Consider the following 17878-nt stretch of genomic DNA (forward strand, 5'->3'; position numbering starts at 1 on the left):
ATCATAAAGCGTGTCGTACTGTAGCTGTTATCATGTTTGCATGGTAAAATTATCTCAAAAGGTGCGTCTTCAAATTAATATCCTTTACAACTGTGCCTCTTCACCCACACATTCAGATTTGTTCGACAGTCAATCAAGCATATATATATAGCACCTCAATATCTAAATGCTCTCCAAGAAGGGTGTTCAGTCCAAGGCAGGTGATGCCAAAGCTAGGCTATTGTTTAAATCTGATAAGTCTTTCTCTCACCCACTAGTTAATTTTGAAGTAGTGTATTTTCCTTAGTAGCCATATGGTAATGTCTTATATAATTGATATCACTAAGTATCTGGTCTCCAGATGTGCTAACACATATCAGTTTGTATTACGCCACATCTTGCTAAGTTTTGAGTGGCGCTCTATTTTCAAGCCCCATGTGGGCGGACACTCTAAAGCCCTTTTAGAATTCAAAGTCCCTTTCATTCGACAACAGGCTGCTCTTAGAGTGGATAGATCCATGAGTTGTTTCCCCCTCACCGTTTTGCCCTTACTAGTCAATAAGCCCAAGACTGCCTAATTAGATGGCAGCTCAGTTCCTCATCTGTTACCCAGATAAGCCTTGCCAAAATATGTAATTAAAAACGCTACTAGGATTGAAAGAATTTTGGTGATGCTGCCCTTGAATTGTTGATAGTAATTGGTTAGACATAATAACTGTCTTGTCAAGTCGTTTAATGACTCAGTCAGTAGTGATACTGCGTAAAAGACCAGCTAAAGCAGTGCTGCTCCTCCCACTTTCCTAACAATAGCTTTGATGAAATGTAAGTAGACTCAGAACAAAAACCATCATAAACACTTTCAGGATGGTAAGATCAATAGCATCACATTCAATAGCATAACACTTAAGTGTTGCAATAAAAATAAAACCTTTATATTTTTGTAACTAATTTTTAATAATGCTGTAATAAAGTCAAATATAAATGTTAGATGAAAAAAAATTCTACTAAAGTGCAATATAAAGCTAAAATTTTTATATAGTTAATAACATTATTATCATTCTTATTATAACTATTAATAAATACTATAAACAGTATGTAACTAATACTAAAATAATGTCTATTTACTGTATATCACTTTCAAAAAAGTGTACCCGTAGCATTGTGTTATTGGAAATAACCTGGAATGCAGTGTAAATGCTGTTACATTTTAGTACCATGGTACAGTTCAAAGTACAATAGTAACATCATCACTGTACCATGGTATCACCTCAGTATTTTTCTTATTTTTTAAAGAGATGGTACTCTAAGGTACTTCCAAGAATACTATGGTAGTAGCATGGTACTATGCCTAAAACACTTTTTGGTACATTTGTGCTACATTTGCAGAGAAGTGCCTTTGACAGTACCATGTTACTTAATGAAATTATATTACATATCATCTACTCCTATTTATCTCATAGAATTCAATTCAACTCTTTTTACGATACAAATCATTACAAAGCAACTTTACAGAAAATTACATTTCTACGATATTTAGTAGTAGCTTTTAAGTGGTGACTGTCAGTTTATGTGCATATGACAGGATTTTTCAGAAAAATTAATACAAGACGTAGTCAGCCAGACGATGAACATTATTAACAGCAATTATTATATGATGCAATCACACTTGTAGCAATATTTGTTAGTGCTGTTGTTTCAGGGTTAGCATCATCTGGGTCCTCTGAGGGGTGACATCATCTCTTCTCAGGTGTTATGGATCCAGACTGGAGCTTGTGTAAATCCTAGTTACCACTGGATGTAAATCTTGTGGAAAAACAGAGAAACAAATAGAGACATCATTAGCATAGCTGCTAAATTAATTAGTTTAACTCAAGCTAAAGAATAAGAATGCGCTTTTGATCAGATTCAACTGCAGTCACAATTGAGATACATTATTCGAATGCTTGGCGAAAGAGATGCGTTTTTAATCTAGATTTAAACAGAGAGAGTGTGTCTGAACCCTGAACATTATCAGGAAGGATATTCAAGAGTTTGGGAGCCAAATGTGAAAAAGCTATACTTCCTTTAGTGGACTTTGCTATCCTAGGAACCACCAAAAGTCCAGCGTTTTGTGACCTTAGGGTGCGTGATGGGTTGTAGCGTGGTAGAAGGCTAGTTAGGTACGCAGGAGCTAAACCATTAAGGGCCTTATAGGTAAGTAATGATAATTTGTAACTGATACGGAATAGGTAGCCAGTGCAAAGTCTGTAAAATTGGGGTAATATGATCATATTTTCTTGACCTGGTAAGGACTCTAACTACTGCATTTTGGACTACCTGTAGCTTGTTCATTGAGGATGCAGGACAACCCCCTAGAAGTGCATTACAATAGTCCAGTCTAGAGGTCATGAATGCATGAACTAGCTAGACCTCATAGAATACCATATCATCATGATGCTTTTTTGTAAGTGGAGTACATTCATCCTGAATGGTTCATACACAAAATCTATGCGATTCCAAAGCGATTTAAATCCATTTGCAACTTGGAAGCAAGGGAATGCGGATGATCCCAGAAGTGGGCTGCATTTGCTGTGTTCGCAGTGTGGGCTTTGCTTTGCTCAACGCTTCATGAGCACTGTCTCTGCATCGCCCCACAGCTTCTTTAGACTAAGAGAGAGAAGTAGAAAATGTGAGAGAACGAGGAAGAAAAGAGCAGCAGATATCATGTTTTTTTATTTGCAGGAGCATTGCTAGAGGCAGCAGTTGAGCAAAACAAACAGCAGACTTGCAGAGCAGTGCTGCCAGCTACCAGAGCCAAAAAACAGCCCTCCTCTTTCCCTCCACACGGATTCCCAACAATCCTATGCTACACACTGCACACAGCATCTATCTCTGTTTCCATGTCCATGTCATACCAAACTTCAGCTTCTGAGGAGGGCCGATTTGAAATGTTATTCAAATTAATTACATGACAAGCAGATTAATAAATACAATTAATCACATATATTTCAATATTTGCTCAGAAAAGCCCCCAAATGAAAACATTAGCCTATATTCATGTGACAGATGGGTGAATCATTGAATAGACGTCATAAGAAATATCTTTGGAAGCTGTTTGCATTATTTTTCTAGCTAATGGACTGTTCACACAGGATGCTTTCTTGTATTCTGTCTGCGTTTTTTATTATTATCATTGGTCTGTTTACATGCAGACTAACATCGTTTGCTGTCGTGACGATTCTTGTACCATGAAGATTGGTTTGAAGATGTTGTAAGTTTTGAAAAACACATTGCAAGACATGTGTCCTGTAGCATTATCTTGTGCCCCATCTATTTTTATGTCATAAGACGATTGCAATTGGCATTTTTTAATGCCAAAAAAGAGACAGAAATTGATTGTTTTATTGATTATTCTTTGTATTCTCTTTAAGTAGATGTTTTAATTCATATTTTGAATTTAATTTGCAACAGTGTTTTAGTCACATCATAGTTGATCTGACTTAGCAAGATATTTATATTTTATCATCATATACTTCAATATTATTATTACTATTATTTATTTATTATCATTTGGTTATGAACCAAGACTTGGCTAATTCCCACAAACATGCTAAATAACCATATCCTGGAATGTTCTGACATTCTATGAATACATTTATAATTCAGTGTAGTACAGTGCTAAATATTGCACCAGAAACTGCAGCGCATTTTATTTTATTCATTAATTTAAATTATTTTATCTCATTAGACGATTGAGAGTAAACACGAACCATTATGACTTTCATTAGTAACAGTGTTTTAGTTAAACCATAGTTGATCTGATTTACAAACATTTACAAAAAATTAATTTTATTATTATTATTACTATTATTATTATTATTCATTATTATATTTTTTTTATCCTTTGGTTATGAACCAAGACTTGGCTAATTCCTGGATTTTTTTTGCATTCCATGCATGCATTTATAATGCAGTATAGTACAGTGTTAAATATAGCACCAGAAGCCGCAGTGGAATGCTTCAGCATCAGTAAGATGAGTTCGGAGTTTTCTAACTTGAACATGTGAGTTTGCTGCAAGCTCATTCCCACTATGTGATTCAGCGCTGTGGGGGCGCCCACCGCATGATAACCTGGATTCCCGGCTCACCGGAGCCGCAGTCATTTCAAAGCAAATAAAGGCAGTAAAAGAGAGAAAACGTGAAACACATCAAAGGAATCCCTGTGGTACACCATTATTCCATTGTGCTCGGCAAGTGTGCCATCTGATCTGCTCTTTCAACCCTGTTTTGACACCTGTCAGGGTACTTAATAAAATATTTTCCCACGTTTGCTCTTTTTTTGTTTTTCTTTTTGCTTTAGCGCTTGTGTTTTCTTAGTCTTATTACGCTTACAAAAAGTACAATTTGGGGTACCAAGGTACAGTAATGATAACTGATGGAAAGACTTTTCCTTGATGTACTTTTTTTTTAAGTATCTCTCACTTCATCTTTGTTTCTTTGTTTACTGAAAAAATGTACTGTAAATGTTGTAATCCTGTCCTTTACATTCAGCGTTTCCATTTCATTCTTTTCTCCTCTTCCTTTCCCTTTCCTGTCTCACACCCTTTCAAAGACACATTTTCATTTTTCCACGGGACTGGACTCACATCTCTTCTAAAAGGCATCTTTTTCTTATCAGATGGTCGGAGTGTTTCATTAAATGTGTAGTTTACAGCTATCTGTTCTCCACCTGTTTTGATTGCAGAAACAAATGGCAGAGCCACAATCAAAGCGTCTCTCAGCACCAGTCGGGTGGTTTAGCATGACTGATAGCAGCTCTTCCTCTTCTCTGATTGGTTCTCAGACACTCTTATCATTTCCCCCCCTTTGCCTCGTGCAGTAGTGTTGCTGAATTGACTTTGTTAATTTACGTTGTGTAACATTTTCAGATTTTTTTTTCGGAATGAAGCCAAGCTAATCGGGGTAATTAGATTTCATGGCAGTTTAGTGAAAAAACAAACTTAAGACAAACTTACAAACAAGACAAACTTACAAACAAGCTGAGTATGAAGGGATAGCAGAACTAATGATGAACTAATGATGCCAAAGCATTGGTCTTTGAAGATATGCCCAACTGTATGTCCCATAGAAACAAATATGATGGCAAATAAAGCGGAATCTAATATACAATCTAGTATTATATATATATATATATATATATATATATATATATATATATATATATATATATATATATATATATATATATATATATATATATATATATATATATATATAGACACTATATATGTTTACTGGACATGTATTCATTAGATTCAGCTAATACCATGGTTTTTGGACATGTGTTGTTAGGATTCAAATATTTAGCATGCAGACATCATTCTGATTATTACCGACTCATAGCAGCGGCATAAACATGTTTCCTTTTAAACCTTTAGCAGTGAACATATAGTTTTTGGTTTGTGTGCAGCGTTCTTGGGAAGCTGATAAGGGCTGTCTGTGCTCAGCATACAGGCCTTTATTGACTCTGAACAAATTGCACCTTTTCATTAGCAGTGAAACCCTCACCTTTGTGTACCACACAGTAATTGAACACTAACACAGGCTCGCTCCATTGAGGGGGGGTGGGGGTACTGCATCACAGTCTATTTATTCAGTCACAACCGAATCGAAAGCACAGCATAGTATTAATAAGGAGACTGCCGCCCGAGGAAATTAAACCAGCAGCCCAATGGAACTCTGCAGTGTCACCGAGCCGCATGTGGCTTTCCCATCAGGTTTGTTTACAGAGCCCTTGCCATGGCAGCGCTAGCTCATATATCCGGTAGATTTTAATAACGCCGCTGGTGTTCCGTACTCCTTCCATTCAATTAGAACCACAGGCAGGCTAAATAGGAAATGAGGGTAACAAGTTAAGACACTTTATCAGGCTCTGATTGGATGGTTCAGGGGAAGATCCCACCCTGTATCACATCTTTTATACATCATCTGCAAATGTATTTTGGGGCATGTATTGTTTGAAGTACTGTGCGCATACTATGATGGATGAAATGGTAACCTTTCAGTACAATTAATTACTGAATCCATAAAAAAAAAAAAAAAACATTTCCAGGTCACACATACAATTTTGTTATTTATTTTTTTTAATAATTTTTGTAGTTATTTTTTGTAATTATCTAAATAAACATAAATGAAAGGCAATATATTTTAATATAATAAACATTTTAATAAAGTTATGTATATATATTTAATATTATTATTTATGATATTTTAATATTTTTTCCACTTTTTATACAATGCTTATTTTCATTGTATAAAAAGTTAAAATTTATAAATATATCTTAAATAATAAACGTATCTCCTATTAATTCCTAATAATCCCATTGTCCTATAATTTAAGAAGATTTCAAAATTGTAGTATTGAAATAATGATTATAAATATTTAATTTTATATTTAGAATTATACATCATATATTGAAATATGACACTTATGTTATCTGGTTTTGTTAGATTCCCTCAACCAACTGATGCATCATGGTACCAAGTCTTTTTCCCTCCCCCCTTCTGCATCAAAGCATCAATAGAAAGGTTGATGCTTTGATCTAGTTGTATCCCTCCATCATGTACTGATTCTTTGTTTAGTTTTTTTTGGGGGGGGGGGGGGGTTTATATGTTGCACATGAGACGTGTCTGTGAGAAAACCAAGTCTGTGGGCAAGTCCATTTGCCAACTCACTGTGCCATTTCATTCACATTTTTTGTGTGTGTGTGTTGTTTTTATTATATATATATATATATATATATATATATATATATATATATATATATATATATATATATATATATATATATATATTATTATTATTTTTTTTTTTTTTTTTTTAATTTATATATATATATATATATATATATATATATATATATACAACCCGAATTCCGGAAAAGTTGGGACGTTTTTTAAATTTGAATAAAATGAAAACTAAAAGACTTTCAAATCACATGAGCCAATATTTTATTCACAATAGAACATAGATAACATAGCAAATGTTTAAACTGAGAAAGTTTACAATTTTATGCACAAAATGAGCTCATTTCAATTTTGATTTCTGCTACAGGTCTCAAAATAGTTGGGACGGGGCATGTTTACCATGGTGTAGCATCTCCTTTTCGTTTCAAAACAGTTTGAAGACATCTGGGCATTGAGGCTATGAGTTGCTGGAGTTTTGCTGTTGGAATTTGGTCCCATTCTTGCCTTATATAGATTTCCAGCTGCTGAAGAGTTTGTGGTCGTCTTTGACGTATTTTTCGTTTAATGATGCGCCAAATGTTCTCTATAGGTGAAAGATCTGGACTACAGGCAGGCCAGGTTAGCACCCGGACTCTTCTACGACGAAGCCATGCTGTTGTTATAGCTGCAGTATGTGGTTTTGCATTGTCCTGCTGAAAGACGTTGTTTGGAGGGAAGCATATGTTGCTCTAAAACCTTTATATACCTTTCAGCATTCACAGAGCCTTCCAAAACATGCAAGCTGCCCATACCGTATGCACTTATGCACCCCCATACCATCAGAGATGCTGGCTTTTGAACTGAACGCTGATAACATGCTGGAAGGTCTCCCTCCTCTTTAGCCCGGAGGACACGGCGTCCGTGATTTCCAACAAGAATGTCAAATTTGGACTCGTCTGACCATAAAACTCTATTCCACTTTGAAATAGTCCATTTTAAGTGACCCTTGGCCCACAGGACACGACGGCGCTTCTGGACCATGTTCACATATGGCTTCCTTTTTGCATGATAGAGCTTTAGTTGGCATCTGCTGATGGCACGGCGGATTGTGTTTACCGACAGTGGTTTCTGAAAGTATTCCTGGGCCCATTTAGTAATGTCATTGACACAATCATGCCGATGAGTGATGCAGTGACGTCTGAGAGCCCGAAGACCACGGGCATCCAATAAAGGTCTCCGGCCTTGTCCCCTACACACAGAGATTTCTCCAGTTTCTCTGAATCTTTTGATGATGTTATGCACTGTAGGTGATGAGATTTGCAAAGCCTTTGCAATTTGATGTTGAGGAACATTGTTTTTAAAGTTTTCCACAATTTTTTTACGCAGTCTTTCACAGATTGGAGAGCCTCTGCCCATCTTTACTTCTGAGAGACTCTGCTTCTCTAAGACAAAGCTTTTATAGCTAATCATGTTACAGACCTGATATCAATTAACTTAATTAATCACTAGATGTTCTCCCAGCTGAATCCTTTCAAAACTGCTTGCTTTTTTAGCCATTTGTTGCCCCCGTGCCAACTTTTTTGAGACCTGTAGCAGGCATTAAATTTTAAATGAGCTAATTAAGTGGATAAAAGTGTAAAATTTCTCAGTTTAAACATTTGCTACGTTATCTATGTTCTATTGTGAATAAAATATTGGCTCCTGTGATTTGAAATTCCTTTTGTTTTCATTTTATTAAAATTTAAAAAACGTCCCAACTTTTCCGGAATTCGGGTTGTATATATATATATTTTATTATATATATATATATATATATATATATATATATATATATATATATATATATATATATATATATATATATATATATATATATATATGGAGTATCTGCATCTGAGGTTAGGTCTTGTGCCCAATGTTGTGCTGCTGCCCAGTTAAAATGCACAGTTGGCATCATAACTTGTGTGCCGATGTCAAGCCTTTTAAAATGGCACACGCCCTCAAAAAGCTTAATTGCATCTTGCACTGTGCCCTGGTTTTCCAATCTGTTGGCATGACAACGGTGGCGATGGCCTTGAAGTCCTCCGCGCATCCTACATATCCACGCCTTCACTCGCTCTTGATTTAGCAGCATCACTGAAAATCCGCCATGTATGAATAGCCACATTTACTCAAGTAGTAAGATCAAAAGTGTTTTTGATCTTCTATAGATGCACCTCAGTGCTGTTATTTGAATCTCCCAAAATTATAATAACCAGTCATTATTTTTTGTCTAGAGCGGTTTCATGTGATGTGTATGCATTTGTCATATTTGTGTTATTGTCACGGTGTTATTTACAATCTATTGTGTGGCTATAAACATGAATGAACCCTGAGAGTGATTTTTTTTTTTTACCTCACAGATGTATTATCGAGATTTAAGTGTCTGTTCAATCAAATTTTATTTTTTAAATATCTAAAAATTTAATTTTCTGAAGGCAGTCCTCTTTTTTTGTTTTGCAGGATTGTCCTCAGATCTTGCCGTCCACTCAGATCTACATCCCTGTTGGTGTCATGAAGCCCATCACCTTGTTGGCCCGCAATCTTCCACAGCCTCAGTCTGGACAGAGGAACTACGAGTGTATCTTCTATATTCAGGGAAAAGAGTACAGTGTCACTGCGCTGCGCTTCAACAGCACTAGCATACAGTGTCAGAAGACCATGGTAAGTTGTTTTTAAAAAACCCTTGTTTTTTAGTGGTGTGGGTGGTTTTGTTCAGGGGGGATGTTTTTTCCCCCAGAGGTTGCTCTTTCATAGCTCAAGAGTTGTCATGTTGTTATCAGATATGCTTCATGTGTTATGTCACCAGCCTATATTTGTTTGCAACTTGTTTGTTGGTTTAATCAGATCTAACTGGCCAACCAACAGTGTGAAAAAAAAAGTAAACGCACACACACACATATATATATTTGTACGTTACTATTTAATGTTTGGGGTGAGTAGGATTATTTAAAAAATATTTGATTTTTTATTTGATTTTTTTTAATATATATTATTTTATTACTTTTAGTAATCAAAGAAGAATTAAATTGATCACAATAAAGACAGGCGGCCGAAATGAGCTTTCTCCGCAGGGTGGCTGGGCGATCCCTTAGAGATAGGGTGAGAAGCTCAGTCACCCGGGAGGAGCTCAGAGTAGAGCCGCTGCTCCTCCACATCGAGAGGGGTCAGCTGAGGTGGCTCGGGCATCTGTTCCGGATGCCTCCTGGACGCCTTCCTGGGAAGGTGTTCCGGGCGCGTCCCACTGGGAGGAGACCACGGGGAAGACCTAGGACACGCTGGAGAGACTATGTCTCCCGGCTGGCCTGGGAACGCCTCGGTGTCCCCCCAGAAGAGCTGGAGGAAGTGTCTAGGGAGAGGGAAGTCTGGGGTTCTCTGCTTAGACTGCTGCCCCCGCGACCCGGCCCCGGATAAGCGGAAGAAGATGGATGGATGGATGGATGGACAATAAAGACATTTCGAATGTTTTAAAAAATCTATTATGCTGTTCTTTTGAACTTTCTATTTATCAAAGAAGGGAAAAAAAGTATAAAGGTTTCCACAGAACTATTAGGCAGCCCAACTATTTTCAACATTTCATAATAATATGAATGTTTCTTGAGCAATACCTTAGCATATTGGAATGATTTCTGAAGGATCATGTGACACTGACAACTGGAGTAATGATGCCGAAAATTCAGCTTTGCATCCCAGGAATAAATTACATTTTAAATAACTGCTTTCTTTTTTAATATATTTTAAATGGTAAGAATATTTTAAAATATTGTTGCATATCATATATTTGATTAGATGAATGCAGCCTTGGTGAGCATGAGACTTCTTTCTAAAATATGTAAATATATACATATACATACATACATACATATAGTATGAGAAATGTTTGAGTTCTAATTGAGATTTCAGACTGTTGGTTCCAGACTCAGGAGACACATGAGAGTACTGGAATAGGAGACTTTAATTTAAAAGCTTTTTAATTTGCTCTACATTTGATTGCATTGCTGTCTAGAAGAAACAATGGAGATGCTAATGGGATCTCGTTGGGGATTTTCTTTCTATTGGAAAGAATTTCTAGCCGAATATGCGGTAGAGAGTGTCATGTGTATTTTATGATCACATGGGCCAGTGGACCTGCGCTGCAGGCAAATGGACCGAAAGTCATTCTGACAAGTCATGACCCTTAAATAGTCACATCTCTGTGAGTTGTTTAAGGGCAATTATTGGTGGAGAAACCTTTTGGCCAATCAACATTTTGTCTGGCTGTCAAAAATCCCATCAGGCACTGGACAAGGCACTGGTGGACCATTAGGCCTGATGAAACACGTGCCACTTATTATCGTTTTAACAGACTGCTTTGCAAAGACAGTCGTTAGTGGCAGCGAGAAGATACTCGGGTGTTTGATGGCACCATGACACTTCTCACCATGCCTTATTGATGGCGGTTATAGGACGCAGCCTCTTTCTCTTTTGTGTTGAGATTCCTTGTGTTACTGAGGGGGAGCTAATGACACAGCTAAGAGTTTGCAGAGAGCTGTCTCGCTAAAGACTTTATCGACTGTTTGCTGTCGCAGCTGTTTCAAATCAGCAGCGATTGGCACGTCACTGATAAGAAGCTATTTCTCTGTCTCCGCTAGCTGGAAGCATCAGCCAGAATGATGTTAAATTTAATGGTCAACCAGAGCGAAAAACAGCCGGCTGATTAACGAACTGTTCTTTTCTCATTTTGCAAGTGAAGGTAGAAGCAATGCAGGTGCTTTAGTGGTTGCTTAAAGAGATAGTTCTTGTGTTATTCTTCACCATGCTCTCGCATGAGAATCCAACACTTTAGCAGTGCAAATAAGTCAAAATGCATGAAATAGCATTAGACCTCCCCTTTAAAGTTAGGGCAGAGTTTTTAAATAATGACTTAAAGTTTGCTCAGTTACAAACTGACTTCAAAAACATTGAATATAGCAAATTAGTCATTTGAACAACTTTTCTGATATTTTATGGTGCTTTTGTCTCCTTTTTGAAGCTTTCAAAAGCTTTAGCCCCCTTAATTAAATGAAAAAGAGCAGTCTTAAAAACCCCCCTTTGTTCTCAAAGGACTCCTGTTACTTTATTCAAAATTTAGATATTGTGGTTTAAATACAAAAAGTAACGGTGTTAATTTATTAAATACTTCCTAAGCCCAGTCTGATTATATAGCTGATGTTCTTTAACAACCATGAATAGCAGTAAGTCTTCTTTATCTCAGTTAAAGCTCGAAGAAAGGTGGTTTTCCTTACTTTTCATTGATCATATGCAGTTTAAGCCTGTGACAGAAGCAAACCGGGTTTTGTTCTCTGCTGCTGAGTATTCAGACAGCCTGTCACTCTTAATGAGAGCTGTGTTAAGATCCCACTGCAATTACAACATTAAATACCAGCAATTATCAGTTACTTAATGTGCAGTGATTTTTTTTAGCATGAGTGCTGTATAGCCCTGCGTGAGAGTTCCATTACCAGGAGTAGGAGCATGTATAGAGTGACAGGCTTTGGCATAGATCAAGAGTTACTATTGTTTTAGTCATTCACAGAGTCACTCTTTACAGGTTAAATGACTGTTCATCAATAGGTTCCGGCTGAATCGGTCCCGAAACATTTCAAAGACTTCCGTGTTTGAACGCTTTGGTTGAGGTGCCAGACGGCAGGTCGGATGTGAATCACCTGCCAAATGCCCAGCAGTTCTTTTCATTCACGTCACAGAAACTTTTCCATCTGAATGATTAATAATGACGCTGACTAACAGTTCTGTTGAATTCAGAGGGGATTTGCTTGATTTGGGTTTGCTTTGCCATAACAGTACTGTTTCTGAGAAATTCAATTTTAAGCTCACCATCTGCAGTGTTTGGGAGCAAGACGTTACATAATCAGGTTACTTTTTGCTAAAATTGAAGGAACATTTTACTTTTGTGAATTTACATCATACTATCTGAGTTGTTTCATTTCAAAAAGTTATGCTTGAGCTTTGAACTATGTTCCCTTTCTTGAGCCATTTTTTTAAGTAATAAAAAAAAAATCTTGTCAAGATTGCTTGTTGAACACTGTTGTTTAATAATTTAAACATCTTTCGGGGAAATGTGTTGCTACTATTTAAATTGGTTCAAAAAGTGTTTGAGCATTGAAGACACACACACACACACACACACACACACACACACAAAGCCGGGATGTCAGTCATTTGAACTATATTCACTTTTTTATCCATTTTTTAAAGTAATTTAACAATAGGACAAGATTATTTTTTATTTATTTTGTCAATTTATGAGGTCATTAGTTTATTAACCTTTAAATGTCCAAATGCCTGTTGAACTCTGTTTTATCAAAAAGAAAATTGTCAAATTAAAAAAAAGCACATTGCTACCATATCACAATGTTTTTTATCCCAAATATAAGTTTTATTGTTCACTATTTTGCATACTGATGCTTTCGAATGATTTCTGCAAATTCGAAAACCTTATCTGTGTTAGATATCTAGATAAAGTTATCATGATTTTTTTTGTAGTGTAGAATGCATTTGCAATGTAGAATGCATCATAAAACCAAATGTTAAGGATTGCATGTCACAAACATAGGCGTACAAGATCGTGAATGTAATTGTTCATTTTTCTCAGGAGTTGCAGAATAAAATAGCAAGCTGTGTTCCTCCACGCTGGTCGTGGAGGTCAATCACGTGCCAGGTAGATCCAAGGCAACAGCTGGCAGCTGGAGTCCCAGGCTCACAGTGGGCAGATGGCTGGTGTAGCATGATTAGGGAGGGGGAGCTGATTGTGTTTGCCTGAGATTGATCCATTCGATCCTTTGTCTCTCTGCTTAAAACAATAGAGAGACGGGTTAATAAAACACGACGGTGTGTTGGGACACAGAGGGCAGTCCTGACTCAATCGATTGAGTAAACAAAGGATATAGAGCTTAGGATGAGATGTGCTGAGAAGGAAGAACATCATTGAGCATTAGCAGGTTAATAGCGAAGAGGAAAATCGTGTAACAGTCCATTGAGATGCCTGCAGATGTATTCAGATAAACATGCATTGTCTCCAAGTTTGTAGAAGAGATGCGAACTGGACAAAAGTGATGTGAAATGCTTAAGAGATTGAGACTGATACTGCAGATTCACTTTTTTTTTTAAATGATCCAATTATGATATCTTGATTGCAATGATTTTAATCATAGTATACATCACAACTCAGCTTTCAGTCCATTTATTTTTTACTGTGGCATATTGAAAAATGCTGGATGGAAATACTAAGGTACAGATAAAAATCGAGTAACACTTTAGAATAAGGTTTTATATGTCAACATTAGTTACCACAGTGCCTAGCATGAACTAACAATTACAGCATTTATCAATCTTGGTTAATACTCTTTTCTAATTTTTTGCTTATTATCTTTTAGATAAGGGAGCTTAAGATTCAAAAAGGACACAAAGTGCTAATTTCTACTGCGTTTCTAACATTTCATGTTGTATCAATTCATTTTAATTTGTGATAGAAAATAAATGAACAGTATGTAGTAGTATATTACAAATTTATATTATCCTAGACTAACAAATACTTTAGAAACGTATTGTTAGTGCACAGTACGTAATACCATTATTTATTTATTATATAGGGTTAGGGTTAGGATATAGGGTTATAGGATAGGAAATCAAATGAAGAAGTGAAGATGGGTGTATAAAAGATGAGATGAGGCCAACGGTCTCTCTCTCTCTCTCTCTCTCTCTCTCTCTCTCTCTCTCTCTCTCTCTCTCTCTCTCTCTCTCTCTCTCTCTCTCTCTCTCTCTGAACGCCACAGCTCAGGACCCAGGAGATGAACAGAACAGGCTGATGGTATCAGACTCTGCTTTACAACATTACCTTCAGCTCAGATAAATGACCAGAGAGAGAGAACAAGAGACTGACAGAGAAAACACAATGATGGAAAGGAACAGAGGGGGAAAGGGAAGAAAAATCTCAGCAAGAATCTCCTCTATGCCGTCTACAGCAAAATGAGGACTATCGGGAGAGTTTGATAGGATCCAATTAAAAGCCGTCGTAGATAAAATGATGATGAATTGCAGCCGTGCAGCAGAGAGATGGTTTGCTTCGGACCCAACACACCAGGTCCTCCCCAAACACTATGAGGGAGAAAAAAAGATGGAAAGGGAGGAGAGAAAATGAGCTGAGGAGCAGGGTCATCATTTTTGAGGAAGGGAACTGAAAGCGGCTTTCGTACGTTGGGGTGAGAGGGAGAGGTGAATAACTGAAGGAGTCTCAGTTGCTTCCCACAGCGGGGTTAAGAGTGTGCCAGACGCTCCTGTGGAGATGAGCTCCTGCTGAGAAGAAGATTCACCATGAGCTCAGAGCTGAATTCAAGAGCTTCAGCCTCTTGATGAAAATACTCTCATTGCAAAACACGACACAGCTGTTGCACCAATAAAATAACTCTGCATAATGAGTTACACATACATTTTGACAGCCTTCTTTTTTTTAATAAATACAATTATTTATCTCCCATACTTATTATTATTATTATTTTAAACCTTAAAACACATCAGTAAATATTTCATAAGATGTTTATTGACAGTTAACATTATCATTGAACTTCGTTCTGTAGGACCAGATTAATGAATTTTGGATGTTGGATGTTTCTACGTTTCTAAATGTGTGCATGCATGCATGTGTGTGCATGTCTGTCTGTGTATTTAAACCCCCTCCCGATGTGCTGATGTGTTATTTTTACCCAGGCACACAGGTATGCTATCAAAATGACTAATTATATAAGACTGACCCACACAAAAGGCGGCACTTTTTCTTCCCTCCCTCCTCACATTCCAGCAGCTGCTGTGTTTTGTTAACATCGGCACTTTCCAGCCCCATAGACCCGGAATCTCCTGCCTCACCCGCACGTATCCATACTCTCCCTTCTTCCCTCCATCCCCCTGATCAATGGGCTTGCCAGCAGAGGACCGGCGCAGGCTGGGGATATGCCCAGTGTGTCTCTCTATTTCTGGCCTCCATTCATTTACCCCTGTGAGGGTAATTATGCATTTTGGGAATGCAGGTGTAGAGAGAGAAAGAAAGAGGACCTATACCATTCTCAGACTACTGTACATGCACAACTGCTTACACCTTTCATAGGTTTATTATAACTGAATGCATAATGAGTGGAGCTCTATTTTTCTTTTGTCATATTCAGAAGTTAGTTTCATGTTTCTTGCTTGTTCTGTTTTAAGGTCAGTATGAAATAACAATGTGTTATGCAAAGCAGTTTTACTATGTACAAGAAAAGTTTTTTTGTTTTGTTTTTGTTTTTCACTGCAGATTACAAAGATTGCTGTGTCATAAGTGGCAAAATACCTTAAGAAGATGTTGCCGAAATAGAAACAAAGTGATTGACAAAATGTTCTGTCACATTTGACAAGATGTTCAGTCTGTAAAAAAAATAATACAAAAAATTTAATTTCCAGGAAAATATCTTTTATCCCTCAATTATGTTTGTATGTACATACGTACGTACATATCGATCTATTATTAATGCTAATAAATAAAACAATAATTGTCTTATTATATTTAAATGTAATCAGAAAAGTAATAACCATTGAGAATAATGGAAATTTAATAAGAATTTCAATTAATAAATCAATCAATCAATAATAAAATGTCCAGGTTCATTATGGTAAAAAAAAAGAATTTGTCATGAAAATAAATAAATAAATAGATAAATAAATTGCTTCTTTAGGTTAGAATAAAAAAAATGTGGTTATTATAAATATTTTTATATGAATATTGTAATACATTTGATAAATTTTCATTTAAGTGTGTGTGTGTATTTTATATATATATATATATATATATATATATATATATATATATATATATATATATATATATATATATATATATATATATATATACAGAGATAGATAGATAGATATAATTACATAAATAAAGTTATATATGTAATTATCATTTTATTTTTATTTATCTTTTTTAAAGACGTCATAACTATGGCATTGTGTGGGTGTTGTGATCACAAACCGAGGAATATATAGAGAACGCCACAGTCTAGCAGACATTGACATTAATCAACACCTGTCATGTCAGCCCAGCACCTGAGGGGCTTTTTTAAAGACCGCGTGTGTTTCTGCTCGAGGTTCGGTGCGTATGAAAAAGGTTGCCGGATCATAGTTATTCTTAATTGGGTCATGTGCGTGTTTCTCCTCACCTTGTGTGGGAGGCCTCCTTCAGCCTCATGGGAACTCACACTTGCACAAGCAATTAATTACTCTCCGCCATGTCTCCACGATGACCACGGGCTGAATAATGAGCATTATTATTCATCCAGTCTCAAGTAGACGCACAGTTCTCCCCGAACTCCTCTTATGCTGGCATCTCTCACGAAACAGAGCCCGCTGTTTTCAACCACCTTTTCGATAAATGCTGCATGTGACCTTTTTGTAAAGAACAATGCGCTCTTCAGTTGCTTCCAGAATGGTCACCAAACATCATCTGACCTCAGTCACATGATCTGACCACCGCGATTAGCATCGAATATGCTGATTGTCTGACTGAGGTGAGCATGTAGTGTAATGTCAAAGGCATGTTAATGATGATGTGAATAAATCATATCTATGTTTTTGGACGGCCGTGGGAGAACAATGATGGCTGTTGTTAAGATGTGACTTATGTGTGGGAGGACTGTTGGAGCTCTTTAAAGTTTAATGGAGCTGGGACGCTGGTGAGGATTCGTAGGCAGGAGAAGTGTGAGGGTTCACATGTCTGCTTAGGGAAGAATGTGTGATTGTAAGCGTGAAGGTCATCTGCGGTCTGCGTGGAGGATGAGTTTGATCAAATCGAAGCGCTGAGGGAAGCTGTCAGTGCTTGTCAAAAGAAAGGCCTTGTGACTTGGGTGTTCAGCGGTTTACTCTTGACCTTGTGTCTTTTAAAGAAGCATCAATTGACTCATTGCTTTTGTTCAGACAGGCAGCAAACATCTCTTTAACGCATATCCAACTATGATTTTAAAAGCTCAAAAGTTGTTCACATTATGTGGTTTAAAAAGCTATTCACATTTATATGTTGTTTGAAATCTGATTAACGAAGAAGAAAAAAAAAGAAAAACAAAAAATATATATGCATATATATATATATATATGT

General features: G+C 36.7%; 1 protein-coding gene across 4 annotated transcripts in view; it reads left to right on the forward strand.

The window, feature by feature from the left end:
* Positions 1–17878, forward strand: part of LOC132129724 (plexin-A1-like) — a 221246-nt gene that overhangs the window by 140994 nt on the left and 62374 nt on the right. For 3 of the 4 annotated variants that reach the window (XM_059541422.1, XM_059541423.1, XM_059541424.1), the window contains one exon: positions 9187–9387. In XM_059541422.1, the coding sequence (XP_059397405.1) occupies positions 9187–9387 (201 nt within the window). Of the gene's footprint in view, positions 1–9186; positions 9388–14534; positions 15051–17878 lie in introns of those variants that run through there. The other variant, XM_059541425.1, reaches the window with a different exon arrangement.

This window comes from Carassius carassius, chromosome 46, assembly GCF_963082965.1.
Source record: "Carassius carassius chromosome 46, fCarCar2.1, whole genome shotgun sequence".
NCBI lineage: Eukaryota > Metazoa > Chordata > Actinopteri > Cypriniformes > Cyprinidae > Carassius > Carassius carassius.